This window comes from Orcinus orca, chromosome 19 (assembly GCF_937001465.1).
Source record: "Orcinus orca chromosome 19, mOrcOrc1.1, whole genome shotgun sequence".
Taxonomy (NCBI): domain Eukaryota; kingdom Metazoa; phylum Chordata; class Mammalia; order Artiodactyla; family Delphinidae; genus Orcinus; species Orcinus orca.
In genome coordinates, this window is record NC_064577.1 from 15032795 (window position 1) to 15053693 (window position 20899).

The 20899-nt window shown below is 46.6% G+C and overlaps 1 protein-coding gene across 1 annotated transcript in view; it reads left to right on the plus strand.

Moving 5' to 3' along the window:
- The window catches only part of DNAH9 (dynein axonemal heavy chain 9), a 299097-nt gene that overhangs the window by 1016 nt on the left and 277182 nt on the right, over positions 1-20899 (plus strand). The window contains exons 2-6 of the mRNA XM_004266832.3: positions 8029-8225; positions 10422-10580; positions 11620-11750; positions 15986-16197; positions 17664-17897. Of these exons, the coding sequence (XP_004266880.1) occupies positions 8029-8225; positions 10422-10580; positions 11620-11750; positions 15986-16197; positions 17664-17897 (933 nt within the window). The remainder of the gene's footprint in view (positions 1-8028; positions 8226-10421; positions 10581-11619; positions 11751-15985; positions 16198-17663; positions 17898-20899) is intronic.

The following is a 20899-nucleotide window of genomic DNA, read 5'->3' on the forward strand; positions in this document are numbered from 1 at the left end:
AAAGCCCTCGCACAGAAACGAAGACCCAACACAGCCAAATAAGTAAATAAATAAATTTATTTTTTAAAAAGCCCGGGAGTGGTGGACCCGGGGGCATTTCCTATGGGTCAGTGAAGGAGGTGAAGTGCTCTCCACGCTCTTTACTTCTGGAGAAGAGTTAAAAAGGAGAGGTGGCTTGGTTTTGATTTTCGTGTCCTTCATGAACCAGAGGTCACCCCTGTGCCCAGGTAAGAAGTTGAGGCATCCAGTTGGAAATGTCCAGCAGGCGTTTGGAGGGGCCGGCCTGGAGCGCAGGAAGGAAGGTCTCCCCGGATATGGATTATGGAGTGCTTTGGTGGCGCCACAGCAGAAGCCTCCGGAGTGCAGGGGTGCCCGGGAGAGACTCTTGGGACACTGAGACCTTTCTGGAATAGGAGTGAACGCCCCTGGAAGTTGGGTGTGTGTGCTCCTGGAGGCTTGATGCCCTGCTGTGTGATGTTTCCAGTCACAGGTGCTGTGGGGAACACCAGAGAAATAAAGACAAGATCCCACCTGTGAAATTCACTATATATATAGCATCTTCAAAGCTAGTGTGACTGAGGTGGAGACAGACCTTACCTAAAGTTGGCACCAGTGCTAGCATTGGGTCCTGGAGGCTCCCTGCTGCATCAGGTGTTAGGCCTTTGGTTGCTTCATGAGGAGGCTTTGGGGAGGGGGAGTTCCAGAGAAGGGTCTGGGGTGACAGAGGAGCTCTAGGGGACCCAGGGAAGCTAGGTTTCTCAGTAGATATGGAAGTATTTCAGTATTTTAATAACCGAATGGCTTTACTGCTGTGTGTTGTCTGAACACCATCCCTGCAGGAATCCAAGCTTGGATCAAGTTCCCTCATGAAAGGTGATGATAGGAAGAAGTGCTTGAAAACAAACTTACGGTTACCAAAGGGGAAGGGGGGGAGGGATAAATTGGGAGATTGGGGTTCACAGATACACACCACTCTATATAAAATAGATAACCAACAAGGACCTACTGTGTAGCACAGGGAACTCTACTCAATATCTTGTAATAACCTATAATGGAGAAGAATCTAAGAAAGAATATATATATAACTGAATCACTTCGCTGTACACCTGAAATTAACACACTGTAAATCAACTATATCTTAACAAAATTTTTTTTAAAACTTTAAAAAATTTTTAAAAAGAAAATAAGATAAACAAAATGTGAAATAGGTGAATAGATTTTAATTTACAGAATAAAGACAATGTTTATTGATATGGAAAACAAAAAGTGCGGTTGGGTTCAGAGGACAGACATATGCGTGTGGTCTGAGAGCCCTGCTTCACCTCCAGCTCTGAACTGGCTCCTGAACAAGGAGAAGGATTAGAATAAATAGAGAGCAGGGTAACTTTCAAGGTCTGGGGAGCAGACTGAACAAAGGTTCCGAGATGGAGCTGCACCTAGTGTACGTAGAGGGCAGTGGGTCCATCTCAGAGTGGCGTCATGGCCAAGGCAAGGCAGTTCAGCGAGTGAAAGTAATTGTGAAACACCTCAGACTCTTAAATGTTCAAGAATTTTTATCGGTGCATTGAAAGAGGCTGGAAACAAACTGAATGTTCATCCGTAGGGGACTGGGTGAACGAATTAAGGTTCGTCTATAATTAAAAGTAATGATTGATAATGGAACCGTTCTTAAGATCATTTTATTTTTATGGTGGCATAAAAAACCCACATAAAATTCACTCTCCCAGCAATTTCCAAGCGTACAGCACAACACTGTCAACCTCATGCACATCATTGCGCGGCAGATCCCCAGAACCATCCCCCCACCCTGCATGGTTGAAACTCTACACTCACTGAACAACTCCCACCTGTGCCCCCCTCAGCCCCTGGAAGCCACATTCTACTTTCTGTGTCTCTGAATTTGACCACTCTTGGTACCTCATGTAAGTGGAATCATGACGTATTTGTCTTTTTGTGACTGGCTTACTTCACTCAGCATAATGTCCTCAAAGAGGTTCATTCTCAGGGGAGCATGTGACAGAATTTCCTTCCTTTTTAAGACTGAATAGTATCCCATTGTATGTATATATACCACATTTTCTTTATCCCATTCATCCATGGATGGACATTTAGGTTCCTTTCACCTCTTGGCTATTGTGGATAATGCTGCAATTTAAGATAATTTTTCTTAAAGGTTTAGAACTGTACGTATAGTATGCTACCGTTTCTGCTAAAAAAGAGAAAGGAGGGAGGGAGGAAAAACATTCATTTACAGAGTAATCCACAGGCCCAAGGAACTGGGCGACTCAGGGAGGTACAGGGGTAGGTAGCTTTTTACTGTCATGCTTTTGTACTTTAAAAATTTGCACCACGTAAATGTGTTATCTGTTTTAAAAACCTAATAATAAAATAATAAATAAATAAATATAATAAATATAAATAAATATAATAAATAAATAAATAATAAAAATAAAACAATTTATTTTTAAAATACCTCGAGGCCTTTACTTGCATTTCTCAAAAGCTCTAACAGCAATTCTTGGGCCATGCAACCACTGCCGTCCCATCCGCTTTTTTCACACACCCTGAAGCTGATCCAGAGCCACTTCGGGGCCCTGCACCCCTCCCACTCATGGATCAGCCCCTGGCTGCGTGCTCACCTGGTCCTAACTAAAGCCAAAATATCCCACCTGGATGAGAAAAGTATTCTTTGTTGGCGGGGGTGGGGTGTGGGGGGGTGATATTAACGAAGGAATGAAGCTATAAATTTTAACTTTTCTGTCCCATTACACTAGCACAAGGTAAATTATGCATCCAGGAAATGTTTCCAAGGGAGAATTGCCAGAATTTAGAAACCAGCCCTCCTGCTCCCTTTCTTCCTCTTCCCAGTCCCTTCATTCACTGCTGCCAGGTTCCTTTTCCTAGAGCTCTGGAACTTGGATGCTGTTTTGAAGTTTGGGGTTTTGGAGAGGGAGTGTCACCCACCCTTTCTAATCAGGTGTCCAGTCGGGTGGACCCCCAACTGGGTCCTTACGTTGCCCAGTGCCAGCTGGTGCCAAATGAAGGAAACCAGGTCCAGCAGAGCAGAAACTTTATTCTTTAATCAAGGAATGGAGAAGGGGGAAGCTCCTGCTCTGAAAACGCCACCTTCTACCCGGGTGAGGAGAGGGGTGCCTTGCACAGAGCCCGGTGAATAGCAAGGGCGGGGCGGGGCAGGAGGAGCGGGCATGCGCAGAACCTCCGTGCGTGCGTCGGGAGCGCCTCTCCTCGAGCGTCGCGACGCCTCTGCGTGTGCATGCCCTGTCGCCATCTTGGACCATTCGGCTGCCCTCAGGTACTGCGGTTTTCCTTCCTTGCCGTTTCTGTAGCCTCAGCCTTAGTTTCCCTTCAGCCAGTGCAGCGGTGGGCGTAGGTAGATGGGTTGTTGAGGGCAGAAGAAGGGAGGCTGTAGGTTTGTTTCCGGTAAAAGTGTGGGTCCTTTTCCCCGTGAGAGGAGCATGGGATTTGGAGTCTGGGGGACCCGGGTTCCAGTGCTGGTTCTGTCGCGTTCGGTGGGGATGGTGTGAGCGCGCTAGCTCACCTCTGTCAGGATCGAAGCACCTTGTAGGCTTGTCGTGAAATTTAAAATAACCCATCAGGACGCTTGGAATAGAGTGTGTTAGCATCACAGAGGGCAAGCCTGTAGTGCTGGTCGCACGGCAGGCTGGTAAATCGAGAGAGGCGGTGTTGGGGCAAAGAATAGTGGCTTTAATCGGAATGCCAGCAGCCCAAGAAGATGGTGGGCTGGTAGAACCATCTTCCCTGAGGTAGAATTCAAGCTTCTTTTGTACTGAAGGCGGGGAGGAGGTGTGGCTGGTATTACAAACTTCTTGCAGCTGTTCACAAAGGTCTGGTCACAGTGTAAACCTCCAACAGGACAATTGTTATTCTCTGTTCTGCAACTTTTTGTTGACACCTTTAAAGGTCAAGCCTGGGAGGCAAAAACTTGGGAATAGGCTGTCATGTGTGTTTCAGGCTCTAGGCAACATCCTTTTACAGAGATGCAGAGCCAGCGTGATTAAGACAGGAAACAAAGCACAACGGTTAGAGCTAAAGGAATAGACACAACGTGGAGTCAGGTTGGTTCTCTGTTAACATTAGTTGTAGGTTTTCCCTAAAGGACAAGAATTACCGTGACTCTACATCCCCCTTAAAAGCTTCCTCACTTCCTGTCACCCACCCTTGTCACTTTGCTCTAACCCAAACTCATCTCTCCCCAAAGACTCAGCCTTTCTGCTTCTGAGGTGAGACAGGCATCCTTGCTTCTCTTTGCTCCTTCTCGATTCACATGGAAAACAGTCCAGTTTGAATCTGATGCCTTTAGACAAAGCCACCGTCTCCCCCCATTGCTGTGTCATAAATTGATAGCACTGCCCTCATTTCCCCACGGTTGGGTTCCTGCTCGCTGTGACTCTCCCCCAGCGTTGCTCCCGTCTTAACACGTGGCTCTTTCAATAGACACATAAGTGATCCTTCATTAACCCGGCCTCTGGGCCCCTTGAACCTTCCTCCTCCGCTGACCTTGTCGCCCTTCCTATCTTCACCACCCCTTCCCGTGCTGTTCCCAGTCCTTGCATTACCAGGCCACGCCCTGGTGATCCAATTCCAGGCACCTCTTTCTCTGACCCTGCTCCTGTCTTTCCGGCTCACTGTCCCCAGCAGCCCCCTACCACAAGCCTGTGACCCTGCTGGGACCTGCAGTCCGTTGATCCTGCCGCCTGCCCTCTGTCCATCCTCCACACCCACGTCCTTCCCCCCTTACCCAGCTCAAGTGCTCCATCATTATCATCACGGCCTCTGTCTCGCTTTGTCGTACGGCTTTGGCAAAACCATAAATCTGGTGAACTCCAACTCCCTGCCTACCGTGTACCCGCCCTCGTGAAGCTGAGCAGAAATGTCTAGACTTCGTGTCTAGTCTTGCTATGTCCTATCCTTTTCCTCACTCGTCAGGCTCCTACCCCCACATTGCATGGAAAAGAAAGAGTTGTCAACGTCACCAGTGACCTCTACTTGTCTGAATCACATGGCCATGTTTCAGTCTTTTTCCTGCTTGACCTGTGAGCAGCCTTTGGCACAGCTCATGGTGACCCTGTCCTCCTGGAAGCACTTTCTTCACTTGGCTTTCAGGTCACCAGTCTTCTGGTTTCCTCCTCTCACCATCGCCATTTCTATTTCCCCTGTTGGTACCACCCCCGCTTCTTGCTAACTTGCTAACATTGGAAAGCCCTTGGGCTCATTCCTTGGGCATCTTCTCTGTATATACTCAGTTCCTTGGGGGGCACTCATTCCCTTTCAGAATCTTATGAATCATCTCATCTACCTCTACCAGCTTTGTTATCTCCAGACTTTTCTTCTCTGAGCTCCCAACTGCCAAATCCGACACCTATTCGGTGTCCCCACTTAGAAGTTCAGTCGGTTTATCAAATGCTAACGTGTCCAAGAACCTACTCCCAATTCTTCCCACAAGAACTTAACTCCACCGTTATTCTTCCCCACGTCAGCTATGGCGGTTCCCTTCTTCCTGTTGCCCAAGTCCCAAACCTTGGAATCATCCTGACTCCTTTTCACTCACACGACTAATCCATTAAGAAATCATTTTGGCTGAGCCTTCAAAATTTATGTAGAATTGGACCATTTCTTACTATCTCCTCTACTCTGCCCTGTGTCAAGCCACTCTCTTCTGTACTATAGCAATAACTTGCTAGCCAATCTCTTTTTCCACTTTTGCCCCCAAGAGTCTATTCTCAACTCAGTAGCTGGAGCGATCCTATTAAAAAAGATGTCAGACCATGTTGGTCCTTTGCTCACAACCCTTCAATGATTTACATTCCTCAGAGTAAAAATCAAAATCCCACAGGCAGGGCTGCATGTGATCTGACCCCTTTTACTCACCCCTACTCTTCTTGCCAATCCTGTCCCAGTTTCACTGACCTCCACACTGCTCCTTGATCACACTAGGCATGCTCCCACCTCAGGGCCTTTGCACTGGCTGTTCCTTCTACCCTCAATATACTTCCCCCAAGGGTCTGCACAACACTCTCCCTATCCTCTCCAGTCTTTGTTCAGATGTTACCTTCTCCATGAGATCTGCACCAATCACTCTATTTACCATTACATCACTTCCAGCCCACCTGTTTCATTTTTTTCCACAGAACTTATGGTTTACTGACTGTCTCTTCCCTAGAATTTAAACTTCATCAAGTCAGGAATCTTCATCTGTTTTGTTCACTGATGTACCTTCCAAGCACCTAGAACAGTGCTAGCATGTGGTAGACTCTTGATAGATATTCATTGAGAATATTCATTTCATAGAAAGTTCATATTCACTATTTTTCTATCACTGAAAGCCCTCCAAAATGCACCCAAGCCCACCTGCCACTTTTTCTTCAGACAGCATATATTTCAGTTATTCTCTGAACCTCTATTGAGTGCTTCCTGTATGCCAGACCCTAGGGAGGACTGTGGGTATAAGATACAGTCCCTGCCTTTCAGATCCTAGAAAAATTCTTGTTCATCCCCTCTGCCCTGTTAGGCCTCCTGCCATGGGTCCAAGGGGTCCTTTCTTAACATGAATGTGAGTAGAGCTCAATTTGTGACATTTTATCTCTCGGCACCCCCTGTTCACCTGCTGTTGTAAGTTCTCAGTTTAGTGATTGCTTCCAGACAGACCAGGCAAGGATCATTCTCTTGGCTTCATATGCTGGGTCCAGGCCTTCTATCTCATAGCCACATGGACTCACTGGTTGTATATGGAAACCAACCAACCATTTAAGTTCGTGTTTTCTTTTCAGTCTTTGCTAGGCAGCTCCTTATCACATTTCCTGATCATCTGTTTTTCTTTCTAGTATTCCCTTTCTATTAGTTGTGAACTTTTGACAGGTAGAGGTTCCTAGTGAGTTGCATGAATTACAACTTTTTTTTTTTTTTTTTTTTTTTTACGAATTACAACTTTTTAAGTTGCTAATGGTGGAAACCTCAATTTAAATCAGCTCAGAAAGTTGAAGAGCAGCCTGATGCAGGAGCTCAAATGATGTCATAGGACTTGGTTTTTCCTCCATCTATAAACCCTCTCTTCCCCATATTGACCATATTCGAAGGCTCCATATGGTAGCAAGTTGGCCACCAATTGTTCCAGACTCGTAGAGAGAGAAAGCTTCTCTTCCTCAAAATGTCCAGATAGAAGACTTTGGCCTGACTCTTATTGGCTCAGATTTGTTCACATATCTACCTCTGGATCTGGAGATGAATACTAACAGAAGAGGGGCTATGTTCAGTGGCCAAAACCGACTCAGGTTCACCCTACAGATAGATTCAAGATCCTCAACTTGGCTTGCTTCTTTAAAATGCCCTCTCAGGCCACCTGTAGACAGAGGGTCATGCTTACCTGCATCTGTCCTGTTTTTTGCCTCTTGGCCTTTGTGACAGTTTCACCCGTTGATGAGGAAGGGATTCCTGCCCTAGGGTTGCGGGGGTGGCCGTACACGTAACACTGGACAGATGAGACGGCCCGCAGGTTATTAGCACAGATACTCACAGTCCAGAGGAGGGAGATGCTGTGCCAGGCAGGGCCACATGGGGGCTTGCACGTGGGAACAGAGCAAATGAACAGGGGCTGTGGGAGGCAAACTTTGTACTATCGAGAGGGTGTGGTGCCCACTGGTTCCTGTGGGGGGATGGGATCGGCTTGCGTGAATATTCCACTGGCTGGAACTGAAGCCCACTCCTCAGGGATGGGCGGCGGCCATGCCTGGTCCCCTTGATAAGCAGGGCTGCTGGACTAGGGGCCTTAGCGGCAGGACCAGAGTGGGCAGGGAAACTGTGGATAGGCTATTTGAGGCCCTCCCGATTTTACCAGATGCCAAGGCAATACATAATGTTGGTTATTAATAATTAGGTCTTACAGAACAGGGACCTGCAAAAGGTGGTATGTAGCTCTCTCGACCTTTCTCAGAATAGTCTTTAGGGTTTCAGAAGTTGCCTGCCTTTCTTTTCTGTACACGTCTGTCCCAGGTTGTCATCCCCATCCTGGCCAATGAGAAGAATCACCTAGACTGGCCCCACGTGGTTTGCCAAGATGTCCAGCGACACGCCCACAGCCTCCAATGTGACCTCTTGGTTCTCCTTGCGCAAGTGAAGGGGAAAACTTTGCTGCCTCTTCCAGTCGGCTCAGAAAAAATGGGGTTTGTGGATTCTGAAAGTGAGACCGCGTAAGTACCACCAGGCTGGCCATATGGGCCTCAGAGATGCGGGAGATGCTGGTTTATCTGAGTGTTGTCTTTACGACTTTTCTGTTCCTGACTCTGCATATCTCTTTGTTCTGCACACAAGCCCACTGTTTGCCAGCATCCTCAGACTGTACGTTTTGTGCTGATGACTACCCTCGCCCCAGTCCGTCTGCCGGACGTCTTTTAAGGCTGTCATGCAACATGGCCTTTTTTCTGCTCAGAACTATTTCAGGGCTGAGAGTAGCCAGGCTGATTTCAGTGTTCCGCTTATCAGGACAGTGTCTCGCTTATCAGGACAGTGTCATCATTGGCAAAGACCCAGGTCCCGTCTGGGAGACAGCACGCCTCTTCCCAGCATTTACCCAGCACACACTGTCACTGTCCAGACCCTCCTCCCCCAGCAGCTGGAGACTTTTTTCAGGTCCTGGGGATTTTTTTCCAAACAGAAACAATTCTGGCTTTGTTGAGGCTTGAGGTCCATGCCTCCTGTGCCTGGGAAGACATTAAAGCCTCATCCTCTTCTCCATGTAAGAGTGATACCAACTATCAGCTTCCACTTACCATTCCAGGTTTTCTTCTGTCCTGTGGGGATTCTTTTCTTTTTCATTCAAGCCAGGCTATATATCTAAATGCTATTTTTAAATCGTCTTCTATCCAGCATTTCTATATGTTTGTGGCAACAGGCCATCTTCCTACATGTGCTTGGTCTGCCATATTGCCGGGAGTCTCCAAATGTATTATGTCATCATTGTGTATTCAGGGCCCATGATTTTATCTGAAGAATAAGTAATGCATGGGATAGCAATGTACTTTATAATGAGTTTTTGCTGTTGGAAGTAATTTGCTACATATATAATTTGAAGCAATTTCCCGGTTAACTGTAAAACTTACTGTGGTTTAATAAAAATATACAATTTTCAAAATAAATAAATTCAAATTACCCTTTTCCTATTCCTTTTCTCTTTTAACATAATAACATTCACTGTGTGTGTATATAATCATTGCTGAGTTTGTCTCCCTTTGTTCAAATTTGATAATTTCCCAAAAGGTTGGATCATATTTCAGGGAGGTGAGTATCTTCTCCCTTTAATACCGTCCATAATCACTTGTGCCATATCATTGCTCAGCAAATATGAATTTAATTAAATTAAGTGAAGGTAGGTTTCTGGGATGAAAATGCAAATGACAGATTCTCTTTCTTTGTCACCCATGTCCTGGGTTCTTGGCATGAACTATTGTCAGTTCAGACTTGGTGAAAAGGCAACCAAAATGTATTTTTGATTTTTAATCCCTTCCAAACATCCTTAGTTAGTTAGTTTATTTAGAAGGTGTATGGGGGGAATGCATGGGAATTGCATTCTTCATTAGAAAAGTGAGGACAAAGGATAGTAATGTTTGGATGTCTGATAGCTTGCCATGTGGAGGAGAAAGTAACCTATTTCCTCTTACTGCAGAGGTCAGAACTAAGACCAAATGAGGGACTGGCAGGGCGATAGACGTGGTTCAAAGTAGAGACAAACTGTCTCCCAGGGAGAGCTGATCTGAGGAATGTGCTGCCTTGTCAAGTAGGGAGCTGGCTGGCATTGGTGGGACTCAAGCAAGGGTTGGGTGACCATTTGGATGTTTTCTGTCCAGTGTATTCCTGCACTGACAGAAGGACTTCATAGGATTCGGAGTTCTTAAACTAGCCTTCAGAATATTGGCGAGCCTCTGAATCTTGAATAATTGTGTATGAATAACTGTATACACACATGCATAAGCAGCTTGTCTGAGGAGAAGATCTGTACTTTTCACTGACTACTCGGTAGAGCCTGTTATCCAACAAAAGTTAAGAGTGCTTGGACTGGGTTTCCCTGGTGGTGCAGTGGTTGGGAGTCCGCCTGTCGATGCAGGGGACATGGGTTCGTGCCCCGGTCTGGGAAGATCCCATGTGCCGCAGAGCGGCTGGGCCCGTGAGCCATGGCCACTGAGTCTGCACATCCGGAGCCTGTGCTCCGCAGCGGGAGAGGCCACAACAGTGAGAGGCCCGTGTACCACAAAAAAAAAAAAAAAAAAAAAGAGTGCCTGGACTAAGTGGAATTTCCCACCTGTTTTTAAAAGATTTGGGATTCTGTTTTGGGGGACACCCAGAGTTAAGCTATTTCCAGTGTCCCAGGAGATTTGTTGTGTCTTTCACAGCTTGGATTCTATGGATAAGTCAGTCATGTATGCCATTGAGTCTGCAGTGATCCAGTGGAGCCATCAAGTCCAGGTGGTTCTCAAGAGGGAGTCTTCCCAGCCTCTCCTACAGGGGGAGAATCCCACCCCACAGGTGGAGTTGGAGTTCTGGAAGAGCAGGTAGGCACAGGCTCAAACCCTGTGGAGCAGATGTCTCTCAGAGGATAATGGGCTGGGGGAGGCAGCCATTGAGTCTGGTCCCACCCCCAGGCATCTCTCATCACCCCTGGAGCAGACAGCTCGGTGTCTCTCATCACCCCTGGAGCAGACAGCTTGATGTCATTTGGGTCAATGCAGTTCTTCTGTGCACTGGGAGTTGACACTTTCCCCGAGGTTCAATAGTCATGCCTCGTTTCTTGAGCTACCGTCAGTGTATCTTCTGGCATTTCTTCAAAGGCTCTTTCAATTACATGTAAAATTAATTAACTCTCTTTCATACTTTCTACTGTCTACTCCCTTCTCCTTGGACAGTCAGTATGCACACATTTTTTGTAGGATCTGGAGAAAGAGGGGTTTTGGCAGTTCACCACTGAACGGCGTCTCCTAGGTTCCAGGCGGTCATTAGTCCATTGTCCACTGTGTCTTAGCCCCACAGGTTCCCGAAAGACCTAATTATTGCTCTTGCTCATTCCCCCTCTTCCTCTCCATTTCCCTGCTCCTGTTTATCATTGTGCTGATTAATCTTTTACTCAAAAGGAGACAGACAGGTGTTTGAGGCAGGTGTCCCTGTCCTTGCATGTCATGTGACCAGGCATGCCTGTAGGGCTCCAGTCCCACTTGCACCCCGTGCTGAGATGCCCCATCCTCTTGCCTGGTTTCTGATCATTCTGCTGACCTACTGCGGGGCCCTCTTCCAGCAGCCTTACCCTGACACCTCTCTCACCCCACCCCAAACCTGCCTGCAAGAGCCAGTGACCTCCAGCTGCCAAGCTTTTGAGCCACCAGATGGTCACAGCAGTGTTCCCAGCTGCTACCTCCTGGAGCTGCCCCTCTGAACCTGTGTTCCAGACTCAGGCTTTGGTCCTCACTGTTCTGGAACAGAGGCCTCTGCGGAAGCACCCTGAGGCAGGCTTCCTCTCTCTATCTGAGGGTGGGTCATCGCAGCATGACTTGTGTTTCCTGATGTTCACCTGGGTTCACTCTTCTCCTGGTGCTGCAGGTCTGAGGATCTGGAATACATTTATAATCAACTGAGAACGATAAAGGTGAGGGGCATGGCGGGGCTTCTGGACAAGCTTCAGAGCAGCTACTTCCCAGCTTTCCAAGCCATGTTCAGAGATGTTGTAGCAGGTGAGGACCCGCAAGTATTTTCATAAATTGACTCAAATTTCGTATTTATGCTGAATTAGCTTCCTCTCTGATCTCAGCAGCTTCCAGTCCTTATAGCCTCCAACCTGAGACAGTCTAGCACAGAGGCAAGAAGGCCAAATGTAGAGGCAGGGAAGCAGCTGCCCTGTACTCTGTCTGCATTTCCAGCACTTTGTGCCCTTGACAGAGTTGCCTCACCTCTCTGAGCTTTTGAGTGTGCCATGGAACAGCGCACACACTTCCCACCTGCTTCCCTGGGCTGCTGTAAGGTGGGGCAGGCGGAAGTTCCTTACTGACTCTACCGCACTGGCAAATGCGCTTTGTGATCCCCCATCTCTGCAATTTACCTCCTTCCACCCCCTGGCCCTTCGGGAAGTCTCTGTTCCATTTCTAGCTCCATTCTGCCTTTTTTGCGCCTGTCAGATGGGACTGCAATATCCTGGCCATCTGAGCACCAGACAAGATCGGCCCTTGTCAAAACTGCAAATCTAGCAAAGTCTATAATTAGAAAGAGGTAAAATTTTTAGGACTCCCTGTCTCCTCATCAGTGCACTTTGCTTCTTTCCTTTCTCCTATCACAACTCCTCCCAGCTCTTCAGTATTGTAGGTCAGAATGTGCTTTTAAAGGTGTTTGCAATTTCATATAATTTAAGCTTAACCCAAGCAGTGATTTTCAAACACTTTTTCTCTATCAGAACTTTCCTTCAATGCAATCTCCTGTGTGAGTCCAAAATTTAAAACTTGCCAAGGTGTATTTGCTCTGCTAAAGAGGGAGTGTCCTGTGTCCAGAGCCCATTGATGGATCCCCTGTCCCACCTTCTCCCACAGGGTTTGGAAACCACTCAGATAAAGGAATGAAAGTTCCAGTGGTGGAGTTTCTTACATGTGCTTTATAACAGAGAAGAACTGGCTTAAGTAGCTGGTCTTTGAGGTCCTTCCGGGCCCTAAAATCTCATCCCGGAGGCTGCTCTGCCAGCATCTAGAGCTGGCTTGGAATGGGGTCCCTGTTGGGGTCTCAGTTTATTGCTTCTGTGAGAGATTTTGTGTGCCAGAGGAATCAATTTACACTCCAATTCAAATGAGATACTGTCCCCAAAAGTGATATGTGTACCAGTGCTGGTGTGAGAGATGGTTGTGGGAGATGTATGGACAGGTGTATTTTAAAATGTGCTAACGGGTAACGTTTTTGGGCACATGATACAAGTTTTCCATTTATAGTAGAGATTTAAAGTTTTCATTTTATATGATTTTATTTAGGCTAAAATGAGAGTCAATTTAGAGAAAAGTATGAAGTAATGCTACAGGTTGTAGGCAGTCATGACAAATATCATAAAGGAGGTATGCAAAGGACTGAAATTTGAGGCCCTGAAATAAAACATATAGTAAAAGTATATTTATGAGTTGGTTATTTAGAGCCCCAAATATATTTTTCACATTAATAGGTTAATAGAGTACAATCATTCACATTGATTAATAGTTACAAAAGATTCGGTTCCCCAGGCCAGCTTCTAAAAGTTGTTTGCAGAAGAGTATAGGACAGCAATGAAAAGAAGTTAGAAACAACAATATCATCATAGTAGTGCCAGAGAAACACCACTGCAAAAATAGAAATCCTTGAAATATATAACTCAATCCCGATGATGGAAGAAAAGAAATTTTGATTAGAGTTGCCAGGTAGAGACTTGGTCAGAAATATTGGTGGGGTCTATGGAGAATAAAAATATTTTAGAAGCTTTCAACTGATTTTCTCATTTCAGAGCATCTGTCTTTATTCTGCACAGATACACTATGTGCATTGTTCTTATCAGTCACAATCAGGGTAGTTCTTTGGCTTACAGATGGATGGAAGAGAAGGAGAGGAAAAGAGATAGTCCTGGATTAGTGGGCACGTGGGAAGTAAAGAAGGAGGTTAAAAGGATGTAGGCAAATGTGTGGGAGCAAGATTGTCTGAAGTGGAATTGACTGGGCAACGAAGAATCTTGGAAACCGGAAGTAAAGATACGCTGGAGGGGAAAGGACCAGGGCAGTAAAAACTAAGTGGGGAGTTCTCGCCTCTGGCCACTAGGGAACAGGGTCGGCACAGTACGGCCCAGTTGCCAGTCCAGGATATTTGTAGGCAGATGTGTGTGGAGAGAAGTAAAGGCCAGGGATTCTCTGGAGCTGATGTGGACTGGCTCACAGTTTCTCAAGAGAGCCCACTGTACGCAACCCTCCCTAGCACTCAATGACTGCAAGTTAGTAGCTTGAGATCAGACATGGTGGGAAGATTGGGAGTATTTACACCCCAGAAACTGGCAAATGCTAAAGACTTTTGAGATCAAGGCTTTTGTCCCAGAAGGGCTTGTTGTTAAAGATTTATCAGCAAACCACACATATCCCTGTGCAGCTGGGGTTTATGTTTGAATTTTGTTTTGTTACGTTTTGTTCTGGTCGTGCTGTGCAGCTTGTGGGATCTTAGGTCCCCAGCCAGGGATTGAACCCAAGCCCCCTGCAATGGTCCTAACCACTGGACCTCCAGGGAAGTCCCTATATTTGCATTTTTTAAAAGCTGTGCGCCTAACTCTGTTCATCTCTGACTTCATTTGGCTTGTGAGCCAAGGTGATTGCACCCTGGAATAGATGAGCTGGCCCTCAAACGTTGAGCTCTTAAAAATCAGGGGCATGCCTATTTGTATGATTAAAGGAGATTTTGCTTATTAAAAAATATAACATAAAAAGGAAGCTCCTCTGGCACAATGGTCTCAGTTTCTCTTCCCTCGAGGCCCATGTGAAAGCCTGAGCGTGTGCTCATTGGAGTGGCTGTTGGATTCTGACACCCCCCACCCCACAGTGGTTCTGATACTTCCATCAGCTCCCCCATTTAAGAATCGCTGCTCTAATCAATTTACCATGACATCTGACTTTCAAATATTGGATTCACATAGTCCTTCCCACAAGTCCATTTGGGATATAAAGTACACCTCTCAAACTACTGTGTGTAGTGAGCCCCACAGCCATCAAGCCAGGGCTTCAACATGATAAGCTTGGGGTATAATCTTCCTTTTACTCAGCTGAGCAGGGGTGGCCAATTCACAGTCTAGGCAAGTTATTTAGATCTTAATGTCTTTCCTTATAAAGTGGAGTAGTAAAGCTACCTCACAGGGTGTTCTATGAGTTGGTATATGTCTCGTGAGTTGGACAGTGCCTGGCATATTGAAACTGCTTACTAAATACAGTAATATATATATATTTTGAGTTTCCTTTAGGATGAATGCAGAGCTTCATCCACATAATATAACCCAAGACCATTTGCTGTCACGTGACAGTGCCTGGTTATCTGCCCAGGAAAGAACCAGCCTTTATAAACCCTCCCTTCCCGTTCAGTTTGTTCAGTGGACTTTTGCATTCCCTGTAAGTGGCTCTGCAGAATTAGTGCCCAGAGCTACTGGTTTTCCTATTTCCCCTCTCAGCCACCACAGGATGGCTGGTGGAAGCCGTTCTCTTTCCTTGCCTGCATTCAAAGGAAATGGCAGGAGATTTCCTGGCTTTGAATACCAGCAGAACCTTTCCATAATCAGCCTGGGCTATTTCTGTATTCCCTGTGACTTCTCCTCTGTAAGAGCTTCACGAGATTCTTTATTAGCAACTACTTATCAGAGACATTACCATGTATGGAACGCCTGCTTTGGTCCAGGCACTGAGCTAGCTGTATATGAAGATTCTGTGTGTGCTGCCCTCAGACCTTCATGAGAAACCTTTAAGTTAGTTACTGTTCAGCCTGTTGTTGAGGTTCAGAGAGGTTAAACATGCCCAAGGGCATACATTTGATGTATCGGCATTTGAAGGCAGATCTCTCTGACTCTAAAACCTGTCCTCTGTCATCTGTCTTGTATTGCCTTGGAGTTAACAGCAGCAAAGGAAACAGCAAACAGTTACTGAGCGTCTTCTACACGCAGAGCACCAGACTGGGGCTGGGAGGGCCAGGAAGAGGTCCAGATACAGGACTTTTATAAGAGAGCCTCCTCAGACCACTATCCCAGCTGCCCAGGCTCTTCTGTTTTCAGTGTTTCCTCATAAGAGCTAGAAAGTTTTCAGGGACCAGCCCTCTCTGCTCCCTTAGTGCAGGAAGAGATCGCAACCATTGCTTTGCAGATCCTTCACTCCCAGGCCCCAGGGCTTCGCTCCGTGGGTGTGAGCCTCAAGCCAGGAAGGTGACCATCGTCTCCAATTCCTTCCAGCTCTGATGGAAGCGCGGGACATCCACACGCACCTGGTGCCGCTGCACCGCCACCTGGAAACGCTCGAGAGCCTGGAGTTTCCTGAGGTGAAGCCACGGCTGTGGCCTCTGCTGCACGTGGTCTGCCTGATCTGGGCCACGTGTGAGCTGTACCGCTGCCCTGGGCGCCTGATGGTGCTGCTGCAGGAGATCTGCAACCTTCTGGTCCAGCAGGTTTGCACCCAGGATTCCCCAACCTCTCACTGGATGGCTCTGAGTCATGAGAAGAATAAAGTGTCCATTGTTCTCAGGGCAGGGAAATAATTAGGGTCCAAAGGGTTCTCAGACTTGAATTGTTTTATCATCACAGCCAGTAACTCACAAAGGTGTTCTCAGTCCTGCTGGGATCCTTGGGAGGACCCGGGTCAGGCGCAGGGTTGGGGTGGTAAATTTCAACCTCCTTAAGGATCTTAATGGCCTGGTATTAGGTCAGTAGCAAAGCCCAGCAGCTAAGAATGCTGCCTCTGGAGTCAGGTGTCCCTGTGCCACATCCCGCATCACTACTTGTCAGCTGTATGTGCCTGGGTGAGTCTCTCACCTGCCCTGTGCCTCACTCTCCCTCTGTGCAAGGGTGGGAAGAAGAGGACCTGCCTCGGAGAGTTGCTGGGTGGCTGTGAGGCTCCAGTGTGATCCTGTATGGCAAGGCTCACATCATGCCCCCACGTGCTAAGAACTCACTGCCCGTGAGCTATGTAGAAACAGCTTCTTGGCTCACACGCTCTATGCTCCTTAGGGACCCACGCAGCACCAACCAGTGCAGCGTAAACCTTGAGGAGGGCACCTGTAAACAGAATGAGGCCTTTAACAAGGTTTGGGTGATCAGCCCCCCAGATTGGCTCACATCTGTGGAGCACGTTGAAGGCTACAAAGTGCTGTGACATCCCCGTCATTTGTGCATGAACCCTGCGAGGTGGGCAGGGAGAACCTTGTTAATTTACTATTATTATTTAACGATGAGGGCTACAGCTCAGGGAGTTTAACTGAGTCACCAGAGGTCACCCAACCCAGGACCGGAAGCTAATTGTTTGACTCCTAGACCAGCGATGTTCCATCACTGCATGTTTGTCAGCCAGGACTCTTACGATTGAAAGTCTAAGAAAACCCAACGCAAACTAGCATCAACAAAAAGATAACCTATTGGCTCATTTATCTCAGAAGTCCAAGGAAAGGTTGGCTTCAGCCCTGGATTACAGTGAGGCCTGGATGAGGTCACCAGGACCCAGTTATTTTGGCCCCTCCCTGTGGTGGTGAAGATAGCTGTCCAGTGGATTCAGACTCACAGCTTTCCAGGTTCAAGCCTCTGGTTCAAAGAATTTGTGCACTCGAATTATTTACTATAGAAAGCCAATGAGTCACAACGAAACACCTGGAAAGGACACCTGCCCAGCCCCAGCTAGCCCAAGGAAAGTCTTACTGTGTTTCCTTGTCTCTGGTTGGTCACTTTCAATCACTGACTGTGGCTTGAACCCAGGTTCCAGTCTACCTGTGGAACTGAGGATGGGGTCCGACGTTTCCTATATTAGGCTTCTGAAAAACGTTGGTTGGGCAGTTACTCAGTTGAGAGCTGTGGGCTTGGCAGAGTTGTGGGCCGTCCTGTACCTGTAGCCAGGCTTAGTGCCACTAACCTGTCTGCCCTCCAGGCCTCTAATTATCTCAGCCCAGAAGACCTCCTGAGAAGTGAGGTGGAAGAAAGTCAGAGAAAACTGCAAGTGGTCGTGGACACCTTGAGCTTCTTCAAGCTGGTGTTCCAGGACAGAAGGGAGAATCTCCATTCTTACTTCAAAGAGAACCAGGAAGTCCAGGAGTGGGATTTCCAGTCCTCTGTGGTCTTCGTGCGATTGGATGGCTTCCTGGGGCGACTGGGCATGGTGCAGGTGAGTGTTCTCGTTCCTGTCAGGCCCCCGGCTCCATGCAGGAGGGAGCCGTCCAGGGATCCAGAAAGTAACAGCCATAACAAAGAATGAAGTCATGCCATTCGCAGCAACATGCAGGGACCTAGAGATTATCATAGGAAGTGAAGTAAATCAGACAGAGAAAGACAAATATGTGATATCATTTACATGTGGAATCTAAAAGAAATGGTACAAATGAACTTATTTACACAGCAGAAATAGACCCAGGGACATAGAAAACAAACTTGTGGTTAACAAAGGGTGGGGGGAGGGATAAATTAGGAGTTTGGGATGAACATACACGCACTACTATATATAAAATAGATAATCAACAAGGACCTACTGTACAGCACAGGGAACTCTGCTCAATATGTTGTAATAACCTATATGGAAAAAAATCTGAAAAAGAATGGATATATGTATAACAATTGCTTTGCTGTACACCTGAAACTAACACAACATTGTAAATCAGCTGTACTTCGATTTTTTAAAAAAGTGTAGTATTTAAGATTTCAAAAAAAAAAAGTGAGGAAGAAACCTGAACATTTATCAAATGAATTATTTTTTTTATTTACTTATTTATTTGGTTGCACCAGGTCTTAGTTGTGGCAGGTGGGCTTCTTAGTTGGGGCACGTGAACTCTTAGTTGCATCATGCGTGTGGGATCTAGTTCCCTGACCAGGGAACGAACCTGGGCCCCCAGCATTGGGAGTGTGGAGTCTTATCCACTGCATCACCAGAGAAGTCCCCAAATGAATTAATTTTTAAGACTAGCTGCCTTTCAAGATGTAAGTGGAAATCCTATTTTATTCTCTAATGGCAATTAAGTTTTATCTCCTTTTCATTACATTTTGTGTATGGAGAATGCACTAAGAGAATTATAATGTATCTGCAATTCCCATGCTGTATTATTAGATCAAAATTTGGCCTTTCTTTTCTTTATTCCATGTTTGTGTCTGCCTATAGGATGACCAAATAAAAATGAAAAAGTAAAAAACAGAGTAAGAAAAGGTCCAAGACAACATGGTGGTTACCCCACCCCCCACCCCTTCTTGGCTGGAAAAACCCATGATTCAACAACTATTTTGATTGGTCATCATGTAATGGTAGTTTTACCGTACTAGAAGTTTAGGAAATTCTGATCATAGACTCAGAAAGAAGGCCGAAGGAATCAATCGACAAATACAGTTGTTTTTCAAATTACCCATAATCTTCTTGCTAGAAATCTCATGCAAAATACCAGCGAGCTGACCGGATGCAGCTGGCCATTCCCACAAAGCCACTGCTTTGAACTCCACTCTCCCACCCTCAAGGTTGCTCTGAAAACTACAAGACTAGCATGAATCCCTGTGCAAAAGAAATACGACTTTTGCTCAAAGTTGTGGCTCCCCTCCAGCAGTTGTTTAAAAGTTAATATGAATGTTAGTTTAAGGACCAAGGTGAGAAAGCATAAGGCTTTCTCTTTTGATTGTTTTAGAGTTTAGTGTGGTTAACAGGTGTTTTCACACTTTGCAACTCTGTATTTACTGATTGAACTTTGCAGGGAGAGTAGTGGGCATGATAAAACAAAATAAATACTTGTCCTAAAAATAATTTGGGAAATTCAGGGTCAAGTTCAAGATTAAGACAATAGCAGTCAGGACTGAGAAGGAATCAGAATCATGTTTCTAGCCATGATCAGCAGAGATTTGGGAAAAAGAGAGGGGCTATATTGGGGGAGGCTGTGATAAGTGGCACAAACCATGGGATTATGAGGATAGGAGAGAGTGAAATTGAATCTGTTCATTCCAGCTCAAAAAGCATCGGCCCAGCACTGCCATGCACCAGGCACCATGCACCAGGCACTGAGCTGGGACCTGGAGGTAGGACGGTGGCTGGGGTACAGCTTTGCTTGTAAGAAGCCCATGGACCAGTAGCCATGGCCCAGGAGAAGATAGAGACAGATGGAGGAGATCCAGGGATGCAAAGACACAGAATCAGGAAGTTTCACTGAGGCGTATTAAGTGCCATGAAAAAAGCAAAATTGGCGTGTTATTGGGAGCAAGAAGGAGGGGTCTCTAACCTATAGAAGGTCTGAGAAGGTGGGAGCACAAGAGGAAATGAATTTCAGAACTGGAGTAGGAATTCTCCAGGGAACAAAGACGGGAGAGGGAATAGAGACAGACAAAATGTATAAGCGAGAAAGCGAGACGAAAGGCTCACCTTAAATCCTTCACCGGGATCACAGAGAGTATAAATAATTGATATCTCGCTTTATCCTAAATGGATCCTTTTTCCGCAGCCGTTTCTACCGTGGCTCTTGATGAGCAGCCTCCCCTCTCCTCCCCCTCCACTCCGTCCCTTCCTCTCCGGCACCAGCCCCTTTGCTCTCGTTCAGCCAGAGGTGACAGACACTCTCCTGCTGCACCCTGCCCCTGGCCACCAGGGTGAACGCGGCAGACAACTGCCTTTACTGTGTGCAGGCTGTCCAGCCTTGAGAGTGGTCCTCACCCGGAGGCCAGGAAGCAACGCTCAGCTCTGCAAGGCTGTTGGGCTGCGCTCGGCGCTGCACACATGCTAATGATGGGACTTTGCATATAGACAGCTATCCTAACGCTGGGGCGCCTAATCTGCTGGGTTTATTCAGTAAAAATAAGCAGCCTAGGCCACCAGTCTCCCTGGAGTCATTACCCTCACAATAGTCTGCTCTCAGGCTGCTTTTTCTTTCTGAATCAAGGGCACAGGTGCATAAAAAGAAGTTGCCCCAGTTTAATTAGAAGATGAGTTGAGTGTCACCCGCTCTGTCTTCCTGCCCCTTCCTCTCTTCCATTTTCGGTCCCTGGCTCTGCTTCACTTCTCTGCTCTTAGGCCAAATTCCACCACTGCTTTTCTCCACCGATTTCGCCTTGCCTTCCTTTTCCCTCTTCCTTCCCTTTCTGCTGGTCTCCCTTCCCCTTCCCTGTTTTCCTCTCTCTCTCTTTCAGTTTCTCTTGGCTCTTTGTACA